This window comes from Silurus aristotelis, assembly GCF_946808225.1.
Source record: "Silurus aristotelis genome assembly, chromosome: 8".
NCBI lineage: Eukaryota > Metazoa > Chordata > Actinopteri > Siluriformes > Siluridae > Silurus > Silurus aristotelis.
The window spans coordinates 17,479,998-17,507,735 of record NC_139581.1 but is presented as its reverse complement, the minus strand read 5'-3'; the positions used below and the strand labels follow the sequence as shown (position 1 = coordinate 17,507,735).

At 36.9% G+C, this 27,738-nt stretch overlaps 1 protein-coding gene across 3 annotated transcripts; it reads left to right on the top strand.

Moving 5' to 3' along the window:
• Positions 1-482: 482 nt before the first annotated feature.
• On the top strand, positions 483-26,733 carry exoc3l2b (exocyst complex component 3-like 2b). 3 transcript variants are annotated; one of them, XM_083549296.1, is made up of 13 exons: positions 483-662; positions 10,651-11,133; positions 11,274-11,497; positions 16,443-17,097; positions 17,384-17,498; positions 18,054-18,164; positions 18,769-18,869; positions 19,126-19,239; positions 19,330-19,465; positions 20,129-20,251; positions 21,230-21,385; positions 23,705-23,826; positions 25,502-26,733. In XM_083549296.1, exons 2-13 carry the CDS (start codon positions 10,673-10,675, stop codon positions 25,782-25,784), a joined length of 2,601 nt encoding a protein of 866 aa, XP_083405422.1. In that variant the 5' UTR covers positions 483-662; positions 10,651-10,672; the 3' UTR covers positions 25,785-26,733. The 3 variants fall into 3 exon arrangements, with proteins under 3 accessions (XP_083405422.1, XP_083405423.1, XP_083405421.1); XM_083549297.1 differs by lacking the exon at positions 483-662 and adding an exon at positions 2,592-2,788; XM_083549295.1 differs by lacking the exon at positions 483-662 and adding an exon at positions 7,177-7,334.
• Positions 26,734-27,738: the final 1,005 nt, after the last annotated feature.

Here is a 27,738-nt window from a genome sequence, read left to right as displayed (position 1 = left end):
TGTCAGGCCTGTGTTGCCAGTGGAACAGTGGGAAAGCACCTTCAGACACAGGAGGCTTGCTTTGGGGACAAGCGTCAACAAACACTTGGGCAAACAAAAGGGGCCTGAAACAGGCCAGAGGACTCCGAAACAATCTCCAGCATTGCCTCCATTCAACTCTACTTCCCTCCACTGTATCACATTTAGGTTGGTAGTCGTCTTTAATGCAAACTTTCCTTATCCATCAGGGCCACTGGTGAGAGACAGTATAAACAAAATAACATACAGCACTTTTAATAACCATTTTATGCACTTTTCCCTGTATTCCCAGACTAATCAGTAGTATCAGAGTGCCTATGCTGTCAGCACCCTGGGGAGAAGGGGGGTGGGGGGCTGTGGTGGAGGGAGGGGGACTTGTTGGTTGGTAAGAAGGAAAGGGGATGGCCGGCTTCCTGAGGAAAAAGCATCAGCTTTGCGCTGCAAAACAGCTCAGGAAGTGACCACAGCCACCCCCATGCTCCCGTGCCTTTGCTTGAAAGAGACACACTCATATTGTTCGTCACTCTGGTATTAACCACCACACATGGTATACTGACACACACTCAGAGAGATCCCCAGGCTCCGGAATGTTGCAACTTTGAGACTATTACAAACAAACCACCACTGTACCACAGCTGAACAAGGTAAGAGGAAAATGTTGGGGACTTTCTGCTATTATGGTATGGTCACTGACTTTCACAGATGACAATGTGAAACATTGTTCTGTGTCTGGATTCCAGTTGTATTAGAGTTATAATTTTAGTTAGATGTAAGTAATAGAAGTTTGTGTGTCCGTTAAATAGAATAGTTTATTGTTTTCAGGCACCGAGATGACTGACATAGACATGGATCTGCAAGAAGCTTTCTTTCACACTGATGTTTGGGTAGGCTGATTTGATCAGAAACACTGTCTAGACAGCGAGGATCACCGTGAGGATTAATGCTAGTTGATTTAGTTGTGGTCTGTGATTTAAAAGAAAACTTGTAACTGATATGACTACTTGCCCTGCGTCTACTGAGTCAACTTGCCTTATGATTGGATGAGTCATAATGGTCCATTTGTAGCTACTTTCCACATGCTCACGCAAGCATGGTTATGATAATGATGTTGTTGTTGTTGATGATGATGATGATGATGATGATGATGATGATGATTATGCACATGGATAGCTGGATAGACACCTGCATATGGAAGATACCTTAGCCAATGTAGTAGTTACAAAAAGACATTCACAAATACACAAATATCATACTCTCAGATTTTATTTTTCATAAACTACCCTTGTATTGTGAAGGGTAGTAAAAAATAAGATGAATGTGTACTATATATCAATTGCAAACATTGAAAAGTTCTTTGTTTTTAATCAAAAGACAATTTTAGAAAAATGTAAATAAATTTAAGAGGTCTTAAAAAAGGAAAACAGTGTTCAAAAGTGTAATGAAAGTAATGTAATAAAATTGCAAATATAGTGATTTAAAGTAATCATGTGATACATGAAAATGCAGGGTAGGGCATAATTTGATAACAAATAAATAATTTAATTTCAGTATATACATTTGCTATTTGTGCATGAAAAATAGTACATAAATGTGCATAAATAATAGTTCGGTGACTGAAATTAAGACATGCCGTAGGTACTGAAGCAATCAATCACATTGCTGTAGTTCCTTTATCTGAAATCAGTTGACTTTCAGTAATGTTCTAATGAGTGTAGTGTCATATAACATGTGTGATTTTTAAATCTCATGAGCAGATTGTCATAAATGCAATGCAAAAGAAATGCTTTTAAGTTTTAAGTATAAAGAAAACAAATGAACTCAATGTAATTGTCACCCATTGTAGCATCATTTTGTACATAAACCAAATGTAAAATTATTAAACTATAGTTTTAATTTGTCATGTATTTTTTTTTACTTCTTTTTTATTGAATTTATTTATTAAATTTTAATTTAATTAACTAGTTTGAATTTATTTTGTTTTATTGGCACAATTATTTGCTAACAGAATAAGACAACAATAATAAGATTGGTTATTATTATATTATAGTAATATTATAAAAAGAATGAATTAGATTTCATGTATTAAATAATTAATATAATAATTAAAATAATACATGATATAATTGATTATATTTCTAAACAAGAACATTTCAGTAACCCTACCAAAGACTGGTGTCAAAGTAATATATTTATAGCTTTATAATAGCATCAGTGTAATGTTCAAAAGACTGTGTTGAAAAAAAAGTAACACAAAAGTAAAAAGATATACCACAAAGCAAAATCACTGCCAAATTCTAATCCATAATAAGAATTGTGGGACAGCAGAGGGATGTGCAATAATATCCCCTTCCTGAAAACCACAAATTAAGTTTGTATTGAGTGACAATTTCCGCTACAAGCGTTAAAAATTACCTATGACCTGCACCTCTGACTGCAGAAGGTCAACTCTATGACGTCAAACCAGTGTCCTCCTTCCAGTTATGAGAGATGCCCTCAATGCATCCAACAGCACCAGCTCTAGTCAGCATGAATAAAGGATTACACTTTTATTCCTTCACTGCTGGTCATCACTAGGCTGATTGAGTAGATTAACGAAAGACTACTCTATCAGCTCCGCCAGGCCTTGTGCTCTTAGGGCACTTAATATTGCCCTTATTTCAGCAAGGGGTGATGGCACGATTAGAGGGCATTTCCTTTGGCTCATGGAAAGGATTTTGGCTGGCTATAATTGAAGCATCCACTGCTGTCCACCACACAGTGGTGCAAAGGGGTAGGTTTACTCTTACAACATCAAATAGGGACAAAGTAAAATATCTTAAAATATTGCTTCTGTATACTTTAACCCTTACTGGAGGTCATTTTTCTATTAATTTGCATACAAAACAATGTATAACACTGTGAACTTCAGAGAGTGATGTTCCCAGTATACTACCCTAATATGTTGTACTTATAAACAAACACTTGTGGCATGGTATTTAATAAAGAGGTGCAGAAAAAGTGCTTTCTTGCATAGTGTAGAACTTTCATTCCATTTCCGCATTGCCTTGTATGTGTTTTTTCCCAAAATTCCAGATATCAAACTCTGGTGTGTAGCCTGTCACTAATGTTTTACCCAGGACTTAAACCTGTTACCTCACTGATCAAATTCCTAAGTTGTAAATCAACTTCTATCGAAACACTCTGATTGTGTAACCGAATCGCAAATTACGAATTCAATCTGTATAAACAAACACAAATTTGGCTAGTAAATCAAACATACACCAGCATGCTGTCCTGCTCAGTGAAGTGCTGGAAAATATTTTGAGGCAACGCCAAGGTGACCTTCGCTTCCAGCAAGAGGGAAAGGACACGAGGACCCTGAGTGCACATAACAATGAAAAATCGCATTGTTATGCAGTGCACAGTGTTATTTCCTGAAATAATAGACTCCTCTTCAGGCGTTTACGGTGCAATTCTACATCTTTATCACCTGCTAGTCTTAGATATGACACCAGCTCCTGTTCTCTGGCGTGTTCTTTTCACCCCATGACAAGTAACAGGAACATGAGTGTGATGCCCTTGCTCTGTTTCCACCCTGGCAGGTTAAGGTCTGTAACTCATTATCAAGAAAAAGACGGAACGAAGGGACTTATATTGTCCTCGAGCACTGAGCTGGTAAAGTACGAAAAAAATTCATATGGGAATGGCCATTGTAAAGGGGACTTTTGACTGCTCATACATGATATCATAGATGCAAAGGAATTACTATTTAAGGCACATTGCATATGGAAGAGACATCATTACACAACCAGGAAACATAAACACAGTTTTCTTTCTTGTGTGAGCTCAGAAAACACACGTTAATGTGTGCATAAACACACTATCTAAGAGCAAATTGGGAATCTATGCAAAAAGTAACATCTACAGTCTATTCAGCTTAACACTGTTGATTTTGCTCTGTTAACATGAGTCCAACTATTTTTCCTAGGACAAAAATGTGACCCCTGTCTGCTAACAGAACAGCGAAGGCAGCCATTTGAGTCCATCTATTGTTTATAAATCATGCAGCTGAGCTTTCCTCAAGTGTTTACCCTATCACAAAAGGAAAAGTCATTTTCCTCATACTCATATTGGCTACCACGATTCAAGGGGGAAGCGACTGTTTGGAGAAACACACATACTCCTCCAACGTGGTCACAAAACAATGTCATTTTTCAGGCTGATGTGATTGAAATGTAGCTGTTGTGACGCACTGCACAGTAATCTCTATTGTGTTTCGTGACCAGTTGATGCACAGTCTGACTTCCTACGGGCACATGTCCAGACCGACTGTCACATGCAACACCATAAACACGTAAAGACAGTAATAGGTGTGAGGACTCACAGATTCCGAAGAATTACAATCACACTTAGTCCTTTGTGATTTAGTCTGGGGCAGCACAACCGCTTTCTGCTTTACTGGGGACAAAAAAATTACAGAACCTGCTGTGAAGCATTTTTACATCAGAGTTAATTCATATCTACTGCTACATTAGGTAAATTGGGACAATTTAATGTTTAAACAGCATTTATTTTTTCATCGGAATGCTTACTAAGCCTTTGCTGTTAAACTGCTTTATAGAAAAAACTATTATTAGCAGGAAGGACACAAATATATGGGTGTGGTCAGCATCAAATGGGAAGTTGATGCTAAAATTTTGAGGAAAATGTAAAAAACACTGCCATGATTATTTAATTAAATTTATGACCTTTGTTCATAAATTGGTATTGGTTCTTGTTGGTATTGTTATTTATTCTGTTATATATTCAAGTGGGTCAAAAGTCTTCATGCACATGGGGGTATATATGTCAGCACCACATTGGTTGTTCCTTCATCTGTGGATGTTAGTCCACAACACTTTTTGTCTTTTTGACCACGTTCTGGTCGTGCCATGTAAATACTGTACTGGTCGAGCCACGAGAATCTTTTCTTTTCTTCTTATGTCAAAGGCATTCTTAAAGAGTAAATCAAACAAGCTTAAATATGTATTATTATACAATTTTAGAAGACATTTTGCTAAAATATTGTAGTGTGTAGAGAAGGACCCATCACTGAACAGCACACCTCAACAATGATGGAACTATAATTAATGGACATTCTGTGTCAGCCAGATCAGAAATGGTTCTTTTTTTAATCTGGTTTCTTTAAATGTTTCTAACTCATACCATCTCAGGGAGTTTTTCCTTGCCACTGTCACCACTGGTTGGCCCATTAGGGATAAACTTATAGCCACTAACATATACATTCCTATTTTATAACCTATATATCTGTGTAAAGCTTTGGGACAATATCTAGTGTAAAAAGTGCTATCAAAAATAAAACTGAATTGAACAGAGTTAATTGTCACACCCTAAATATCACAAAGACCTTCACTTTTTACATTTTAATACTAGGCCTGTTGTGTCTATACATTATTACATTTTTAGATTATGTTGATGAATTCGGGGAAGATTTTGTTACTTATATCTGATTTGATGCCACGTGTGCGACAAATTACTTATATTTTTAGGCTGTTTGTATGTACAAAGCTAAAGACCTACAGAAATGAAGATTCATGAATAATTTGCATTTTGCCTGACCAGAAGTGTAGGCCAAACTATATATATAGTGTTGGACAAAGTACACAAATCATGTACTTGGGTTAAAGAAGAGATATATGAGGTAAAATATTTCTCCAGTAAAAGTAAATTTGCTCTCTTTAAATTTTCATTTGATTAAAAGTACAAAAGTATTTGCCTTCAAATTTACTTAAGTGTCCAAAATTCTATGATTTATTATGGCTATAATGTTCATGTTATTATTTTTTGTCACAAGACTCTTTGCCTAATCAACTCAGTTTATGTAAAAAAGACTGTTACTCTTAGCACTACAATATATTAATATAATGATATTAATGAGTCAAACACTGAATGATTTCTAATAAAAAATTTTATGAGCCCAAAACCTTTTTTCAGCTACTTCAAAAAAGGAACATACCAAAAAGGCTACGGAGGTTTTGGCAAGTTAGAATCAGAAGTCCATCATTTATTTCTCTTAAAATGTTCTGCTTGCTTTTAAACTGACACTGAATTGCATGTTATTGTAAGTAGATACCAAAAAGCACCTTTTAAAACAAGTTTAAAACAGAGCACGAGCTCGACCCTGCTTGCGACTGATTTCGCAAAATGTATTTGAGTAAAAAGTAAGATATTTGACTATGAAATGCAATGGAAGGAATGACTGTTCTCAGTTATGTTTACATCGCTGACTCCCTCTGTCTGCTAAATGCAATAAATGTAAATGTAAATGTCTCATCCACATTAGCCCCATACTTCTTGTTGCCTTCTGCCTTGCTCGTTGTTAGCTTCGTAGTCTCGACTATTCTGTAGTGATAGCCAGGAAATGATACACCAGTGATAGGTGGAAAAAAGCTACCACTGGTGGCAAGAACCACTACCAATGGCAAGAAATAGGTTGATGGGCTGAAAATGCGTGCAATGAGAAGAAATAATATTAATCATGTCACCAAATAGATTAAAACTAAAGTAACGAGCCTGGTTTGAAAATGGAAGAAGTAGAAAGTACAGATATTTATGTAAAAGATTTATGAGTGAAAGTAAAAAGTTGTCTGAAAAATAAATAGTAAGATACCAGAAGATAGATTCTACTTAACTACAGTAACAAAGTATTTGGACTTCATTACTTTCCATATCTCTCTCTCTCTCTCTCTCTCTCTCTCTCTCTCTCTCTCTTCTCTCTCTCTCTCTCTTTCTCTCTCATATAAATAAAAATGATGTTTTACGTATCAAGTTTTATGTAGCAAGTTTTTATTTCTTTCATGGCAAGAATGTTTAGCCATAGTGGAAATGGCAAAAGTATCCCAATATAACCGAATTCACCATACATTATTCTTATACTATCGCTTTAGAACTATCTACATAAAACGACTCGTGAATCGACTCGAAAGAGAAAACGAAATTAACACAAAAAATAAATATATATTCTAACTAAAATACACCATGTCGTTCCCTTCGTGTCTTTCAGTTACTTATATGATAATTTTAGATGTCCATATGCGGGGGAAAAACAACTCGTTAGGGTTTCAGTCGTTTGAAAGAGTCGTTTGACTCTGAATCGGTTCAGTTAGTCAGGGCCAACCCACCAAATGAAAAGCCAGCGGTTTGACGGAGAGGCTTGCCAGTTTTGCTGCACAGCATTTCTCCAAGTAATAAAGAATAAAAAAACAAGCAAAACCGCCTGATACTCGTGGTTTGCATTCTTCGAGTTACTAGTATGGAAAATGAACAGGATGGATTGTGTAAGTATACAATTTCTTATAGAAACTTATAAGAATGATCTGAATTTTCTTAATATGTGAGTCAGAATAGATAATAATGAAGGATGAATGAGCTTGGGTTAAAAATAAAACTAATAAATCATAATAGACATCAATTTTATTTAGAATTGCTGTATTATTGGAGGAATTTAATTTCAGCTGTTTCAAGTTGTAAGGGTTTTTAATCACAAATATAATTTTCACTAGATGTATTTTTATTCCAAAGAATAAAGGTTTAAATTGTATCAATTGTATGTTAATTAAATGAAGTAATGCATTAATGTCAAAATAAATAAATATAATATACAAAAGACACCAGGATTAGATTGCTCAGCAGTTCTCAAGTACAACCAAGGTCAAGGTTCTTTTGTTTTAACACAGTCAGTATTCTAGTATTCAGTCTGTAGTAATGCTTGTTTAAAGAAAACACATCATAACAGTTTACACTTGATTCATGACCAACAGAACAGTTTCACCTTTCTTTAAACCCTCAAGACTTTTGTTGGTAGTTTCCTATAAAAATTATTATTATTATTATTATTATTATTATTATTATTATTATTATTACTCTCATGGCAGTTTGCATTAGGAACTTTAACCCTAGATCATAAACTTTGACATAATTCGCGGAATTGAAATGAAAAATTAGCTGACCAAGACATTTTTGTTCCTTTTTCAGAGAAAGGAAACATACAACCCCTCTTGCATTTTAGACGTAATCTACTGGGGTTAAAGATTTACTTCCATAATAACCTTGCAATAAACTTTGTAGTGGAAAAACACATTTATGGCAGGGCATAATCCAGTGTTGAGACTGTAAGCAAGGTTATGGTCAGGGAAATGATCTCATTGACCTACGTCTGTTAGTCAATGTTCATGTGCTAATCAAACTTTGCTGTATTTTCAGTAATTCATTGGCATCCACTGCTCAGAAACAAACTTTTTAAAATAAATGAGTGTTATGCAAACTTGGATGGGAACACAAAGATACAGGCTGTTCTGAATGCTGTAATTAGGTCATTGCTGGGCTGAACAGGATTAAACTGTGGCATATGTGATCCAAGTGATTTTTTATATTTTCAATATTAAAATGCACTAAACAGTCATAATTGAATCTTAATGTACTGGATATGTGCCTGGTGATATGCTTCTGTGGCTGGGGTGCATTTAAACCTTCCCTCAGGGAAAGTCACGCTGAGCCTTTCTTGGGATACCTCCAACATTCCTGGTCTTCCTAGTCCTGTAGTTCGATGCCAGAACCATGGTCACTGCACACTTCTGAGGCACATCTTGAAACCAGACCCAAATTAGACATAGATAAAAAATAATATTAATTTATACCCTTAAAGAATTAGCTTAATCAGAAAATGAAGCAAAGACAACATGTGTAGAGATGTGTAAGAGAACGCCTATCTAATCTAACATTGAGGTGCCACCTACAAATTACATATAATGCTCATAAAATGATCTGTGAGCAATAAAAGTCTGGCTAGTTCTTACTAAAACATGACAATAAATCAGGTCAACAGGACACTCCTACCAACCTACTAATAAATCATAACAATGTTCACATATTAATTCAAAGTATAATGTTAAAAAACGATAGTGTAGGAAAGTGGAAAGTTATCTCTTCAATAATTCTTCATTATTAAACTGCAGTACATGAAAAGTTACAAGTGTTTGATTAATCAAATTAATCAAACACTTTTATTAAACATTGTTGTTGTAAATGGCTTATATTTAGCTTTTTATAAAAAAAAAAAAAGCAGTGACTACTTGTTTTCAAGCAGGAGGTAATATGCTACCTGTGCAGTACAGGAAATAGACTTAGCCTGGGAAGGCGCTCTTATAGTCTTTGTATCTCAGACAAAAATCTAACCCGACATTCCAAAGGGGCTCTGCTGTAAAGTTTATAATTAGAGCTAGACAGGTTATAGATGATGACTTGAAGCATTGCAATACAAGAAGGAAATGAGGTACATAACTACAACTCATTGGAAGGTTGTGAGTTCAAATTCCATCACTTCCCCCGATCAAGTCTTGAGCAAGTCTCTTAACCATCAATTGCTCAGTTCTAAATAGGTAGCGGCTTATCATTAATCCATCCATAAGACCAGTGGGCTTTTGGACTCACGCAATATAAAATGTTTTGGTCCCATTCTGTCATTGTTGCTGAATGTTCTTGACTCACTACATTTTCCATCTTAATCCATTTAGGTTTTTGGAGTTGCAGATAAATTAGGCATTTCATTCAATTTCCCTATTTTCACAAAAGCAGCTGCACCCACTTCCCTCTTAACTCATGCAAAAGATATTGTTTCATTCCGATCACACTAGACTGCTACAAATGTCATGGGTGTACTTTCGTACAAAATGAACTAAGTACTAGACTAAAAATGCTAATCAATACAAATGATTTGTACCGGAATTATCCAAGAATTTAGCTGTTATATAATTTTCCCTTCTGTGGACCTTCCTTCAATTTTTGTCGATTACTGATGGGTCCATTGACCACCAGGTTAAATATTAGTCATGAAAACTAAACGTTAGCAATTAGTTTGAATACTAAAGGTCTTACTGACCGTGTCCTATATTCTCCAGCTCTTCTAATAGTTCTGTTGTTACATACTACTATGTTGTATGTAAAAATTATACATGCATTATTATCATTACATTTGGGAAAATTCCTTTAGGAATTAAAAGCTCACTGATAATGGCTTTTTAACAGCTTATTATGATTTCATTCAATCCAAGCTTCTATAGAATGCTTCTATATCCAGTTTTCAGCAACTCACTTGTGAGTTCAAGTAACAACAAAAAATTTGGTCAATTATCTTAAGCTTAAGAAAAGTGTTTTATCTGGTCGAGGCAAGGCGTTGATCACCTCCTATCCCATGTTTTATAAACAAATATACAAATTCACCAACAGGAAGTGATTCAGCACTGTTTCCTTCATGTTTGTCACCAGCCAAGTACAATTATGGTAATATAACAGGATGTCTGTAGAAATTATATGAAAGATTAAAACAATATAATAATCACCAGTCACACTAAAGTTAGAAATGGTTAATATATTAGAGCAATAAATTGAACAGAGTATGATTGAAGGCAGGTCTGATTAAAATATTTATTTCCCCAATAAACTGTGACACAACAGAATAATTTTATCTTATAATTTATTACCAATGTTCATGTTAGGGAGGAGGATTTGGAGAACAAGATAGACATGTGTGTGAAGCTTAGTTATGTTAAGCAAGAACAGAACTCATCTGTCTAATGATTTATTGTTGTTCCTCAGTGTTTATTCTCCAGGCCGAAGAATGCCCGTTCTTAAGAACCTCCCAGCTCGGCTGAAGGGGACCAAGGGGAATTTGGAGTTGGAGAACACTCACAGTGAGCTGATTCTCCGCAAGATGAGCCTTAACCACAACCCGTTTGAGGAGAACGGCTTAGATGAGGAGTGGCCCAGGCACAATGGTGGCTCACTCCTAGATGGGGGCGCTCCACGGGACCGTAACCCATTTGAGGATGAGGAGGATGAGAACGAGGCAAATGAAGTGAGGCGTGGGGGCTCAGGAAAGGGTGGTTCTATTAAAGGGACACTTGACCGCATCAAAGGTGTGTCACCACTCAAGACCCTGGGCAAGCTTGGCAAAGGCCTGCGCATGTCAGGTAGGAGTAAGGGTAGTGCCACCCCTTCTCCGCAAGGCTCCATTGGTATGCCCTCACCCATGGAGAAAAAGAAGAAGGGCCGTCGGAGTTCAGAGGGGAGTCTTCTAAGGTACAGATAAACCAGATTGTTTTTATAAAGCTTAAATTACTTGTTGGCACAGCCACTGATGAGACCTTTACATAGGTTATGAAACAGCAAACGATTCAGTTTCCCCTCTTGATCTTGTTCTTTCTTCTCCACCTCCACAGAATGGCAGGGAGATGCAGAGAGAGCCTTCGTAAAGAGAGCTTGCCTAATGGAGACCTTTGCTCAGAGAGCGATGCCGATTCAACCAGCCGCAGACTATCCCTCTTAAAGATTGTTGGTAGGGGCAAAAAGAGGGAATCATTGATTGACCGATCAGCATCCCCTGGCCCTGAAGAAGAGCCTGTAGAGGAAGTACCAGTAGTCAAACCCAGAGAGCCTCTCTCAGGTAAGCTGAGGTGCTGGACAAAAGACTTATGAGGACCAATTAGGAATCGCAGTATGTTTTATCATCTAGGATGTAGTCCTGCCTCATGTGTAGTAATCATTTCATTGCAATTGAACAACAACTCTCACATGGCTACTGAAGTCTGCAAAAAAGGAAAAACTATTAATACATGTTTTAAAATTTATTGTTGCTAAATACTATTCAGACTTAAATGAAATGTAAACTGTATGACGATGAGTTTGATGGCATTTATCTAAATGCTTATTTGTACACACATGCACTTCATTTACAAATTTCACTCAAATAGACAGGCAGCAGAATGTACAGAGAGTAATTGCTTAGCTGGACCTGCATGTGTATAGTACATCATTGGCACATATTTGTGCAGTTTTGCATGCTGAGATCAGATAACAGGCTTTTAATGGGCTTGTATGGGCAGGATGTAAAATGGTCATGACCCAACATCTGAATGCCTTATTTTATTAATTTACATAATATTGTATTAGTTTATTTACTGAGGGTGTAATTTTGATGATTTTACATTCAAGGTGACTTTTTAACTTTTGTTATGTACAGTAAACATACACTGTATGCATCTGAACCTTTTTGCTGAATAGGTCATTTAAAAAACTGCCGACCGAGAGTAGATAGTGGTGACATGCATTGCAAGTTTTAATCAAAGCATTTTTGGTGTACAAAAGTGTAATCACCTGTACTGCCGCTGAAGTGAAACACCAACATATCACCTTTCCATATCTCTAAAGCACAATATGGGCTGTCAAAATGAAAAGATTTGAAAGATCATAATTTAAGTAGTAAAGGAATGAAAGGAAAGAGGAATTTGTATAAAAGGGAACTGGGTATTCATCTCTTAGTCTCAGCTTTCTTTCAGTTGGGGTGGGAGGGTAACAAGCTGAAGCTGCTGCTTTTCATTCCCCAGCTGACACAGCACAAAGTGCCCTTTTATTTGTATGTTTAGCCACATTTATGTTGATGTGAAAGCCTTCTACTGACCTTACGATCATGTTGGTTTACACACTCATAGAATTTCTGTACTTCACCATACTGTGCAAAAGAGACCACAGGACTCTTTAAGCTTCATCTGGTTTCAGTGAAAAAATTGTCACTTGTTTATACATAATTTAAAAGTCATTTGTAACTCTTAAAAGCTCTCTACAACGACTGCTTCACAGATGTAAGCCTTGTAATAATACAAAAAAAACCAAGTGGTAATTGTTCTCGAATGACAGCCCATTTTTTAGGGTTTTGTTAAGAGTGTTTCTCAAAGCATTACTGGCATTTGTATAACAAGGAATATAGACTTGACATGTTTTACCAATTAAGCAAATTAATGTTTTACCACTCACTGGAATCAATGCTCTCAACAATAGTAAAACCAACAACATGGTTCTAAGATGCTCTTTTGATTAAAATGCTTGTGCTTAAGTCTGTTCAGATTAAATCTGTATTTGTAAATGTCCTGAGCGAAGGATGATAAGGTCTGATTAATTATTTCAAATGTTATGTATTAGTAAAGCTTTGAAAAGTTTTTGACCTTGAATTTGGGTTTTTCAATTAATGCTTGTTTTTTTAATAGACACATGACTTTGTCAGTACTCTATAGTAATGAAAAAAGAGAAGGCCATTGCCTTTCGACAAGTAATTAGAAAAACAACCACAAAAACAGGATCTCACAGATTTATAAGCTGGTAGCTATAGGTAGATAATTTTTTATAGGTGAATAATTTCTCTCTTCTCTTTGCACATGTCCCCAATGTCATGTTTTATTGTAAATATATAAGGCATGACAATGTAATTAGAGTACTGACCTGTTCTTGTTCACTGGGATGGGCGCTGTTTGATAAATAGACCGTTTACTGAGTTGGTTACACCAGAGAGTAGTAAATGATTTCCAGACATCCAGTTATAGCCAAAGACCATTAACCATAAAACTATAACTGTAGCTTTGAGCCATAGATCAGTGGCCACCATTGAAACAGTGTCAAAACACAACTTTGGTAACCATTATATTTATAAGTGTGTGATAGCGTGACTGGTTACACCCCACTTGCAGTCACCTACCTCATGCTTAAGAGGACAAAAATCCCATTACTAACCTATGCTTTCAGACACATTTAAATCACTTCCATTTATCAGAAATAAAGCAATGATTAAATATAACAAGGGTAAAAGTGTAAGGTGGGGCCGATGTCGACTTATTGGACACTGTACATGTCCTCAGTAATCAAACTTTGGAGCAAGACCAATGTGTCCTGATCTGGGTTCAAGTTTGCAACCAGCCAAAAGCTCTCCAGTGACAGGAGTGTCTGGTGTTTATTTAATCCAACAGCCGGGCCACAGCCAAATGGCTGAATCTACACAAGAGCTTAAGCTTCAGTGGTATTCTGACAGGCTCAGTCTCGCCCAGGGACATTAGACACTTCAGCCAAGCAGGTCTGATCCAGCTGTGCCAGTGGGGGGTTTTAAGAATGGGGGAGCAATGAAAAAACACTAGCCTGCTCATTTTGTAAGAAAAATATTTATCCATTCTGCATACCCCTGTGATGGAGGTGGGAAGTGGGAGTTGAAAAAATACATGGAGTCTCATATATTTTTTTTTTTCTTTGAGGCATGCCAGCTAAAAAGTTAGTGAATATGCAGTACGGATGGATAATGTCTGGTTTATGGGATTATTGTCCTGTATTTTTGGCCACAGGGTATGTGTGCAAGTGGCAAGGATTTTTTGAGCTATGTTACTGGATATTCTGATTAGTCATTACTTTGGTCATACTTCACAAATACTAATAAAAAATCAGTTTTCCAAAAATTACCTGTTTCCTTCATGGAATATCTAGTACATTTCTGTTACTTTTTTTTTTTTATTCGAAGTATGATCATATATCAATTCATGAAAATACATACCTGCTTTTTCAGCTGTGTCAGTGGCCAAATGTTTTTGCAAAACAAAGCCATAGTATTCTTCTAAAAATACAGAACTTAGCTTCACCCTATCTTGGCAGTTTTCCAAATTTGAATGACTCCTGGATAAACCAAGAACTCTCTCAACATCTGGCAATTGAGCCACAATTTCATTTCAAGGACAGATTTTACAGGTTTCAGCTTAGAGGTGACTTAAAAAAAAAAAAAAAAAAAAAAAAAGATGTTCAAAGTGGTGCCCATTCATTAAGCTACTCCAGCCCCTGAGTGGCGTTTTTGTCCTTGGGTGGAGGACTTTGGCCCGGATGGGTTTACCAGAGGAAGTGGCTCCTACTTTCTTACACAAGAACAGGGAGCACACTCATTTTCCCTGCCCTCCTCCTGTGTGATAGCAGTAGAACTGTCAGCATTGTCTTATATATTTAGACCTCCTTCCGATGGGTTGGCGAATTAACTCAGGCCATCACGATTTGCAGTAGTGGTTCTGGAGGGGTTACAGCATTCGGTGGAATGGTTTGACACTGTTTCCTCAAATGGGACAGGGACGGATAAGCTGGGCTCCCCAGCATCCTCTTCTGTAAAATAAACTTTTTTTTTAGGAAATGAATTCAGCAACTTAGCTGTAAGAGGACATTTCTAAGCAAATCTGTGACTCACGTTTATTTTGAAATGCTTATTTGATGGACTTCTCTAAATATGAACAATCATATCGTTTAATCATATCATCAAAGATCCATATGTTCTGTTAAAGAGGCTTAGAAGTAAGTGGTAAAAATTTGCAGTTAAAGAGTTCCCAAGAAGCAAGTCGTTGCAAAATAACCAGACGGTTGCCTGAGTTTATATAAGCAGAACAGCAGGAGCAATGAGACATCAGACATGATACATTAGGCATTCCATAAGTCATTCATTTACATATGGCAGAAGTACTAGTGAAGGTTATTTAGTTTTTTTATGACTGCAATAATATTGCAATAGAGTTTCCTGATCTTACTTGTACATGTAGTTGTATATCCTGGAGGACAGTCTGATAATTCACTGTTAGTGGTGAGCTTTATCTGGATATCTGAACATATTTTATTTGCTCTAATTGATGTCTGGATTCCTTGATTAACATATGTGTTTTATTAGGGAAATAAATTATTACTGGACAAGAAGAGTAAATGAAAAGCTTTAGTCTCATTTTATTTTTTATTAGAGAAAGTTAATGATTGTGCCAGATTCTGTTACCACCTGTCAGTATGTATTGATTGAGCTAGATTAAGGAAATTCCCTTATTCCAAATGAGAGTATAATGGATGATGTAATGGGTGTGGACATAGATCTTACTAAGATCTGGTCTAATTCATAACTAATTTTATTACAAATGTGAAAAATTCATATTTGACCACATCACAGGCACTAGTGAGATCACACTGAGGGTCATGTCTTTGTAGTATCAACAGTCAGTAGCCTGCCAAACTGGACTTTCAAACTATTATGTTCAAGCTGTCAAAATAAAAATCTAAAGAAGTGATGAGGGCATAAAATGCATTGGAAAAGCCAAAAACCTGTCTGCATCTTTAAGGTCATTTCCATAAGGGACAGAGAGAAACCCAGTTGAATGCTTATTCTGCATCTGGCAGAGTTGTCTGGCACCAAAGGTAATGAGAATAAGTCCTTAAGAAATAGGTAGAAATAGGTTGGTAGGGTGTGTTGAACTAAAAAATATATTAGTGAAAGAGGCAAACAGAAGATATTGTTGTATGCTAAATACTATTAACCACAAACTGGATATCTTATGGAGGAGATCCGAATTTAAGATGTCAAAAAGAGCTGGTGATAAGTACATGGACATGGCTTTTCTCTGTCATGGTCCAATTAAGCAATGGTTGTATAGCTTAAAGTATGATAAAAGCAGGAGAATGCAAAAATAAATTTTCTGTACATTTTATCTCTTGGTATGTACTATAAAGAATAAAACCTAACAACATCTAAATTGTGCTTTCTGTCCCCTGATCTTCTGTTTCAGTGTTGGAGATTCTACAGTTGGTGACCAAGCGAGACTTGTTCCTGGCAGACACCCACATACTAGAGTTAGAACAGGAGTGTATGGAGGTGTCCACAACACCTCTAGTTGGTGTGGAAGATCTCACCAGCCCCAGCAGCAAAGACAGTGGCCGGCGTAAGGCTAAAGACGTGGAGCTACTGTACGAGGCTCTGCAAAAAGAACTGTGGGATGTGGTCCGGGAATCACTGCGCTCTCCCACTGCTGGACCCAACCTAGGCCTGGTGGTACAGGTCCTTCAACAGGAAGAACAGGCTGATAGGGACTGGATCACAAGTGAGGGTGCTGTCCCAGGTGGACCACGGCCCAGGGAGCTGAAAAAGCGATGGAAGGAGGCTGTGACTGAGGCTGCTAATGAGAACTTGCCAAAGTCTGATGTGGTCCTGCCAGGTGAGCTGGCAGCATACCTGGATAGACTGCGAATTCGCATGGTGGAGGATCTAGGAGCTGCTCGCCGGAATGTTGTGTCTGTGTACCCTGAGGAGTATGATGCCTTTCAGGTGTATGTACATAGTTACCATCAAGCGATCACATGCCGATTACAGAATATCACTAATGGAGAACTGCAAATTACCGACATGTACTCCCTTCTAGACTGGCTGTACAACATATATGACAGGTAAATAAAATTTATGGTTAGCTCCAGTAGTCCAAAATAGTCCAATGACTATTTTTGGTCAGCTGTTTTTATTGCTTGTCAGGTGTCATGCTGGTTGAATAATATTTCCTGGGCCACTTGATGTAAGGCACATCCTACAACAGGAATTGTAGTAAATAGCATTATTGGTAAGCTTTTGTTGATAAGAGTCTGGAAACATGTGCCTACGCCTATCCCGTCAAATTTCAAAGTGTCCACACAAGTGTTGTTCAAAATGTCTGAGTAATTCTTCCGGTTGTTGCTGCAGGGACGTTATTGGAACAGTGAGCATAACATTACCCATCAACCGCTCTCAGCTCAACCCACTGCTGCCAGCAGAGATGGTGGACAAGCTGGAGCTGGACTGCCTCAATTATGTCAGGGTAAGAGAGAAAATCCCCCAAACACCTCATATGTTTCCCTCTTCTCAGATCCCTTGGGGCAGAGTCCTCATCCCAGTAGACGGAAAAGGGTGCATCTACAGCACGTCCTGTTCAGTCCAAAGGTTGACTGGTCGTCGCGACCTGTATGGCCAATTACAGTGCGGCATTTCAGGGTCAAGCTCAAGTTTTCCTGTTCTCAACAAGCAACACACAATAGGAGTGTTACAACAAGACCTTTCCCCCTAATTAGGCTATTTGAATGAGAGTCAGTGCAGGTGTTCTACAGTCTGTGTCACAAAGTCTGTGTCTACTTCACTGTCTGTAGACAAAATATTCCACAGGCATGTCCTAGAAAGAAGGGGAATAAGTGAGTGTACTCGAGAGGTTATTTATAAGTCATTGTTTACCTCAAAGATAATATCACACTCTCACCCATACACACACAAAATGTATTCAAGATAATCTTTGTTAATGGTAATATTATTTACTTATACAATTTATCACCTATTTAAACATTACAAACATAAATGTATTTAACCTGCTATTGTATTTTAGGGGAAAGTAACCACTGAGCTGTCCCAGGTGTTGGATGAGGAAGAAAAAAGATGGATGGAAACGCTGCACATTGAGGAGTATCAGATCTCACTCTCTAATACAGTAATTCAGGTTAGCAGCATAAAATGTACAAATGTTTTTTCCCAAAAATAAATTAAACATTCCATCGATTCGAGTTTCCATTACATTGTTTTGGAGGTTTTGCACTTGCCTCTAGTGGCCACACAGGACAATACTAACTGCTATTGTCATGATAACACTGTGTATAGTATATCGGTACTCATTATTGCTTATTTCTATCGGTTCTGCAAGTTTCTATATAGTACGTACCATTATTGACAAACATTTTAGACACCACTATCATCATAACAACAATCTGAGAATATCTTTTGACTGGTGTTTATTACTTTGGAGTTCCTGAAACTTTATAAATGTTTTATATGTCAAGATGAATAAAAGCTGTTCTGTCAGTCAGAATTTGGGATGCTTCGTGTTGATTTGTGCACATCAAAGTATTCTTTATACATACAAAGTTTTTTTAAACAGACACCAAATGAGCCTTAAGGCTTTTAATTGATATTCTGTTAGCGAACTAATAATAAATGAACTTCCCAAATACATCTGTGGAATTTTCATGTTCACCCTGATTTTGCATGAAATGCCTAAAGAATGAATTTACATATTTTGTTAAAACCGAACATGCATGTATTTCCAGAGACTACAGGGAGATCTTGAACGATCTGCAGCAATTAACCGAGGTCTGGCCTCACGAGTAGCACAATGCAGTCTTAATGGCCTTGCAGATTTTCTATATAGGTGAGCAGGTTTTTTTTTTTTTTTACAACTGTACCAGATGTCATTTACAAATTTTCATTAATAATATCTGGTCAATGAGAGGGTCATAACAAAACCTAAACTTTAAAAAATATTTCTGTTCATATTACTTGATGTTTACGTTTGATCTATGTCCATAAATTGTATTTAAAATTGTATTTGAAGTTTTCACCCTGAACTCCAGTTCCATTGTAACCATCATCATAACTGAACATATTTGTGCCTTTTGTTGTCACAGCTTCCAAAGGAAGGTGGAAATGTTCCACGAAGGACTTGTTAATGTATTTGGGGAACATGAAGATGGTTATGTTGCCAAAACAATCGCCTTAGGCAACTGCTGTCCACCATTCAGGTACATTTAAGCTAAATTTGAATTTTGCTTTTTATTTATTTATGTTTAGATCAAGTTATTGGAAAAGGTGTATATGTGCACTGTGTACAGGAGCTTTGTTGAGCGATGCATACACAGTGATCCTGCCGTCAGTGAAGACTCCGGCCGCAGAGCCAACACCGCCCTAGACAAGATAGTAAACCTGAGTGTGAGAGTGCTGAATGACAGGATATTTGAGCACATCAGGGTGAGTAGGTCTCACACGTGCATGCTCATTGCTATGTTTATTAGAGAACACACATGTACAAAATCTGCTGTTTACAAGCACATTGTTTCCTGACATGTAATTTTACGAGTCGTACAAGATAAATAAATAGATAATTTTGTGAATTTTAAGTAAATACTATTGTTTTTATACAGTTATTTGCTTCTTGGAGGAACACTTTGTTTCTACTAAAAGTACATACACACCCATAAACACATACATTATGAACTGGTTCCATGTTAGTTACATGACTCGTTCCAAGAATATAAAGAATATCTTATCAGCGCTTCCTTTGTGGTTTGTTCTCAGGGATGTTGGCTCACAAACAGGTCAGGGATAAAACATAAAAATAACTTGTTTTGACAAACACAGCCAAACAAGATGTTTTTGGCCAAGCGCCACATAGTATATTCAGAGACCGCAGTAGAACTGGGCACTGCCAGGCGTTATGGGCCACAAAGGCTCATCATGTATCCTGGCTGCCTAAGAATGGAAATTTTCTAGGGGCTGTTGTTTTGTCAGGAAGTCTTTTCTGCTCTCTGGAATTCCACATTCAAAAACTCACCCCTAAAGAAAGTGAGCGAAAGTGAAAAGTTATTTGGTTGCTTGTTTTATCACTTCTGATACACACATTCTCTTTTGTAGCCTTTCTTTGATAAACTGGTGAAAAGGAAATGGCTGAGCAACACGGAGGCATTTGAGCAGATCGTATCTCTTATCAGGGAGCACTTCGAGAAGTTTAAAAGGATGGAAGCCCCACCATACCAGGTGCATAAGCAGTGCCACTATCTTAAATCTTATGTAAAATGGTTGTAAAAATCAAATGATGAATTTGCTCAATTAACAGTATCACACCGAGAGCAAAGCTGGAAAGTAGATGGTGTAATTAATATTCAGCAGACATTATTATAATATTATTTCATATTTTATTGTAGTTTAATCTACTGTTTTAACTCTTATAACCACATATAATTTATAGATAAATTCAGTCAAAAATTCTAACTCAGGTATTATGTTCTAGGAGCTTTTTTGAGAATCTAGCAAAAAAAGATAATCTAGCTAAATGTTCACAAGTGCTAGCTATTAGGAAGCTAAGCTAATTATACTTAGCCTGATGTTGTACTTGATCATACTCTGGGTGCAAACTGTAACATCTATTTTAATTATTTCTCAGATAATGAACAGTTTTAGATTTATAGAGTTATATTTTGCAGCTACCACCAGCTATATTCAATACCTGTTAAACTAGTAGTAGGTAATGTGATAGGTAGCAAGCAATGATTATTTAGATTGGAAGAACTAGCTAGACATAGATTTAACCATGTTTAACACCTATTCTGACTGGTTTGGTTTATTAACTGTATTATTTTAAGTTAGTGTAATATAAGACTGAATATATATATAATCAGTATATGATTTTATATATATAAAATCATATACTGATTCAGTCTCTATTTGTACAGTACTTATGTACTGTAACTGTGTACCCCAGTGCTAAAGTAGGTATACAAAATATAGTCTAAATATTTTACCAGAACACCACACAGACAGCTGTTTTTAGCTGTTAAATTATTTAAAGTGCTATACTGCTTACAACACATTATTTAATTGATTTACACTCAATTATTCTAAAACAAAATTTTCATGATGTGTCCATCAAACCATATCATTTTAGTGTTCATTTTAGTCACAAGTGATTAGTGTTTGTTTAATTTAAGTTCAGTTTCATTCATGTTGTCATTGCAGGTCTTGGTGGGAGAAGTCCATCGGCGGGTGATGACTGAGTACCTCCGTGCGATCATGAGAGGGCGAATTATCTGCACGTCACTGAAGATGAGGAAAAGGATGGCTGGCCGTCTTCGAGAAGAGGGAAAGAACCTTAAAACACTCTTCAAAGAGTTGGTAAGTAGCACACTTGGGTTTATATTGTCATGTGGAAAATGTGAACGTTGCAGGACATGATGTAATTTCCCACAAAACATAAGAACGTCCCAATCAATAAAAATATTAACAGGCATTTCCCAGATAGCCAAACATTTATAAACATGCATCATTTATTATAATGGTGCTCAGCTAAGTGATATGATTGATTATACATGACTCATCGGCTGTTGCTGTAAGATTTGCAGTTCCTTTGAAAAATTAGGGACTGTAATCACTGAGGCATGGTGCAACTACCTAGCCATAAAATGCCCTGATATTTAAAGGTCATTTCCCTGACCTCTCATAGTCGCTGCTTCTCCTGCATAGCCTTTTCTTTGCTCTAGTAAAAACATCCATTTGTCACCTATGTGGACAACAGGATGGCTTTGTTTATGGAAGAGTGTCCTGCCTTGATACTTTTAAGAGATGGCTGACCTCAAGGGTCAAGCTGAGAGTCAGGAAAAACTCTTAAACTGATCATAGATATTTAACCTTAGTTAAAATAGCATGTTCTTCAGGACTAGTAATGTTTCCCAGACTATGTATAAACAATAGATTATTCTGATGCTCAGACCTCCTCATTCAGGACTTATTGAGAGTGAAACAGATTGATATTGCTGAAACTTTGGTTGAAATCTTTGAGTATGAATACACCATTATGAATTTAGTTTTTAAAATATATATATATATATATATATATATATATATATATATATATATATATATATATATATATATATATATATATATATATATATATATACAGTGAGGAAAATAAGTATTTGAACACCCTGCTATTTTGCATGTTCTCCCACTTAGAAATCATGAAGGGGTCTGAAATTGTCATCGTAGGTGCATGTCCACTGTGAGAGACATAATCTAAAAAAAAAATCCAGAAATCACAATATATGATTTTTAAACTATTTATTTGTATGATACAGCTGCAAATAAGTATTTGAACACCTGAGAAAGTCAATGTTAATATTCACCCCATACAATCAGTAAGAATCCAACTACTAACATGGCTAAGACCAAAGAGCTGTCCAAAGACACTAGAGACAAAATTGTACACCTCCACAAGGCTGGAAAGGGCTACGGGGAAATTGCCAAGCAGCTTGGTGAAAAAAGGTCCACTGTTGGAGCAATCATTAGAAAATGGAAAAAGCTAAACATGACTGTCAATCTCCCTCGGACTGGGGCTCCATGCAAGATCTCACCTCGTGGGGTCTCAATGATGCTAAGGAAGGTGAGAAATCAGCCCAGAACTACACGGGAGGAGCTGGTCAATAACCTGAAAAGAGCTGGGACCACCGTTTCCAAGGTTACCGTTGGTAATACACTAAGACGTCATGGTTTGAAATCATGCATGGCACGGAAGGTTCCCCTGCTTAAACCAGCACATGTCCAGGCACGTCTTAAGTTTGCCAATGACCATTTGGATGATCCAGAGGAGTCATGGGAGAAAGTCATGTGGTCAGATGAGACCAAAATAGAACTTTTGGGTCATAATTCCACTAAACATGTTTGGAGGAGACGATTGATGAGTATCATCCCAAGAACACCATCCCTACTGTGAAGCATGGGGGTGGTAGCATCATGCTTTGGGGGTGTTTTTCTGCACATGGGACAGGGCGACTGCACTGTATTAAGGAGAGGATGACCGGGGCCATGTATTGCGAGATTTTGGGGAACAACCTCCTTCCCTCAGTTAGAGCATTGAAGATGGGTCAAGGCTGGGTCTTCCAACATGACAATGACCCAAAGCACACAGCCAGGATAACCAAGGAGTGGCTCTGTAAGAAGCATATCAAGGTTCTGGCATGGCCTAGCCAGTCTCCAGACCTAAACCCAATAGAGAATCTTTGGAGGGAGCTTAAACTCCGTGTTTCTCAGCGACAGGCCAGAAACCTGACTGATCTAGAGAAGATCTGTGTGGAGGAGTGGGCCAAAATCCCTCCTGCAGTGTGTGCAAACCTGGTGAAAAACTACAGGAAACGTTTGACCTCTGTAATTGCAAACAAAGGCTTCTGTACCAAATATTAACATTGACTTTCTCAAGTGTTCAAATACTTATTTGCAGCTGTATCATACAAATAAATAGTTAAAAAATCATACATTGTGATTTCTGGATTTTTTTTTTTGGATTATGTCTCTCACAGTGGACATGCACCTACGATGACAATTTCAGACTCCTCCCTGATTTCTGAATGGGAGAACTTGTATATTTACTTGTATATATATTTATTTATTTATTTATTTATTTATTTATTTATTTATTTAATTTTTTTTGTACCTAAGGAGTCAACAGCCTCATGGCTAGACAGTGCCATTCCTCACATATCAGAGATCATCCTGCTGGAGGACACACCCTCGATCCAAATAGAGGTCGGCGTACTAGTTCGGGAATTCCCTGACGTACGGTAAGTGTCAAGTGTCAAGCTGCCTTTTGCAGCCTCTTTGATATGATAAAGGTCTGTGCTCAGGGACCTCAGGTCATCTTGCAGAACATAACTGTCCAGCCTGATGATGAATGAGGGGCTTATGAAAGCAAACAAGTTCTCGGTGGCTTCCTGATTTTTTTTTTTTTATGAGAGTCTGTTTGGTTAGCCCAGATTCACTTAAATTCCAAGGAGTTGCCCATCGCTTAGTAGCAACAAAGACAAAGCAAAAATATCAGCATCCTGCCAAGGACTGTGGCTTAACCTGTTTAAAAGTCCCATAGGATTGCAGAGGACTGGAATTTGTGCACAGTCCACCTTTTTTCCGACAGCTACATTTTCCCAGGATTCATGTCCAAAGGTGTTTTTGTATTTCCAGTCATGGTGCTGCTTTCATAGACAGTGCTGTTTGTTTGGGGTTTTTTTAACAGAAAATAACATGAAATGGCAAAAAATTAGACATGGATGCATACTGGTGAATTTGGTAGTACGCCATCTCTAAAAACTTACCATCTGTGTAGATAACCAGTGTCCACAGTCATTTTCACTTTCATAGGATATTGCGGAAATGTTCGATTTCATACAGACCTGGGTTTTTGGGGTTTTTTTTGGCTCTGTAAACCCTAACTATTCTTGACAGTTAAAATTGAAAAACAATTCAAATAGAAAAACATTGCACGTCTTGCAAAGACAGTACTTCATAAAATGCATTACATAAAATAACTGGAACATACTTCATACACACTTCATTAGTGTGTATTAGGGTTCTTGTGAAGGTCTAGTCATGCTGAAAAGTATCAGCGTTAAATGCATGCATTCCCTGACATGGCAAAATATCAGAATAAATTCAGAAAAATAGCGATGATATTGCGGACATGAATAGTTTTGTTGTCAAAGTAACACTGAGATCCAAAATCTATAATATAGTTTTCGAAATTAAATCTAAAAGTCAAAATCAAAGAAATGTTTAAATAAATGTTTTAATCTGATAGATTAAAATCCGAAATGTTGAATTCTAAAGAATATACTTCTGACTTTAAATTCTTAGTTACTGTATTAATCAACTGCTGATATCACTTATGTTTGTCTTATGATTTTTATTCATGTGTTTATTGATAACAATGTATGTTGCAGTGTCCAGTGCCTGTAATAAGTTGTTTATACAGTGTATATAAAGTATATAATTATATTTGTATTTTATACTGCCATTTTGGGTTTCCCTTTTGAGTCTGGTTCCTCTCAGGGTTTCTTCCTCATTACATCTAAGGGAGATTTTCTTTTCCACAGTCGCCATGGCTGCTCATCAGGGATAAATGCACATCATTCACCTTAACTGTTAAATTCTGTAAAGCTGCTTTGAGACAATGTCTGTTGTGAAAAGCGCTATAGAAATAAACTTGACTTGACATGTATTGTGTGCCAAGAAAAAGAAATGAGACACTCGTTATATTGAGTAAGAATTGTGCTACATTCTCCAGATATGAAAACTTGATTAAAAAAATATGTTTTGCATTTGTTGCAACAAAATAACTATAATGAAGACAAAAGGTAACATCATTTTTCTTGCTTGTTAGATAATCAGATTAGCTTCATTGATCACCAGGTGTAATTTTAAACTTATTATAAAGGTATAATACATTTTTGTATCATTTTATAGAAAGAAGCACGTGTCTGCCATCTTGAATATCCGGGGGATGACTCGGCAGATGGAGAGACAGGAGATTCTCAACATTGTGAAAGACATCGAAAATAGTGACAGCCTCTCTCAGATGCCACGAGAGCGTGCTCTGTTTGCAGAGGTGCCGGTGACATCGGAGGTGCACTGTCTAAATATGGGCCTGAGCCGCATCGCCCTCACCGCCTCCTCCTGTTTCTACAGCTTACGGGGTCGTCAGCAGAGGAGAATCCCATCCAGGGAGACCCATGACGACATGCTGTAACTATCCTAACAACATGTGATTCATTTCAATATAGACCAAAGATGCTGAGTTTTCTTTCTGGCTCAATAGTGGGACATGGAAACTAGAGCGGAGCGATAAGCAGTGTTTGGGGTGTTTGTAATACACAGCTCGTGTCATACAAAAGGACTTATAAATTGCTGGTAAAGACTAAAGTTGTTAGCAATGGTGAAACTGGGACCATTTCAGAAACTTGTTAGTTGCAAATTTTTTTATTTGCATTAAAATTTTATATTATTTGGATCCCAAAAGTGTTTAAAAGATATCTGAACATCTCGCACAAAACACAGCCCACTTTAAAACAAATAGACTTGTCGTAATAAATGAGATGGTCTTTAATTTTGGCTTCGTACTGATGAGTGTTATTTTTACATGGTGATTTAATACTTGATCTAAGGTACTACATAATGATCTAGGATCTCTGATAGATTTTTTTGCTTGTATTTAAAGTCATTTCATGCTGCAGTTATTGTAGTGCTGATAATATCCAAATCTGGAGAAAGAAATCAAGGGTTACTGTTGATGTAACAAATGCTAGACATACTTTATTTATTGTATTAAGGTATGTCATGGTTTTGTCCTACTAAATAATGCAATAAGAATAACAAAAATACCCATATAATTTTTTGTTGAAATATCTGTTATAAAGTATGAAGACCGGCATTGTAATGGCCCTCTTGTGCATAACAGACCAAAAGATAGCACTTTTTCTTCACAGATGTCTTGTTTTTTTCCTCATTACAACTTCATTCCATGACTGAGGAAGCTGTCCTTAACAGATTTTTTGAACAGCATTTAAAATTCATCAACAATCATTTTCATTGTGCTTTAGGGTACTTTGTATATTAAAAGCTCTAAGTTTTTATTCTTTTGGACAAACTTCTGTATATTAGTCAAATCATATATGAATAAAGGATAAGATATATTGATACATTTGTGTGTTTTTTCTTTTGCTTTTACACACACTAATGATAAGTTTATGGAACTATTTTGTAATCTGTTTTCTGCTTAGTACTTAGCACTGGACTTTTTAAAGTTGGAGTAGTGGCATATATGAAACATACTCTAGATTAATATTACTACTGGGTATGTGGTCTTCTGCTGCTGTTTACCTACCTCAAGCTTCGGCATATAGTGCATTCGGTAACACCTTTCTGCTCATTCTTTATCAAAAATTGTTTGAGTTATGATAAACCTATAACAGCATTCCAGTTCATCCAATAATTCGTACACAGTAAAAACAGCACAACGTTCCTCCAGAACCCTGGTGCTACACTAAACAACATAGAGCTGCAACACAACACAAAGCTACATAAAGTGCATCGAGTGCAAATGAGTGCAAAAGGTGCAGACGACAAACAGTACAGACAGACAGTACAAACAGACAGACAACAGTACAGACAGACAGACAACACAAGACAATACACATAACACAAGATAGCGCTGACCAGTAAACCAACTGTGTACTTTAAATATACAGTACTGTGCAAAGAGAAACTATAAAAACTATAACCAAGATTAAACAACACAATGCAGTGCAAAAACAGCAGTAGCAGCAGTCTAGAGGTGCAAAAAACAGCATGAAAACAGTGTATTATGGTTAAGTATAAATAGTAAATAAATAAATGGTGGTGGAATAGATTGAGTTGAGTAATGAGTGTGTGTTAAGTTCAGGTTGTACAGTTCGGTAACACAGTTGAGTGAATGTGTGTGTGTGTGTGTGTGTGTGTGTGTGTGTGTGTGTGTGTGTGTGTGTGTGTGTGTGTGTGTGTGTGTGTGTGTGTGTGTGTGTGAGAGAGAGTTCCATTTCAGTTTTGTGTACTGAGAAGTCTGATGCGGGCTGTTAAGAAAAGCTGTTAAGAGAGTGTGTGTGTGTGAGGAACAAATTTTACTATTAAGACTTAAAAGTATACAGTAAAATAATTAAATATATAAT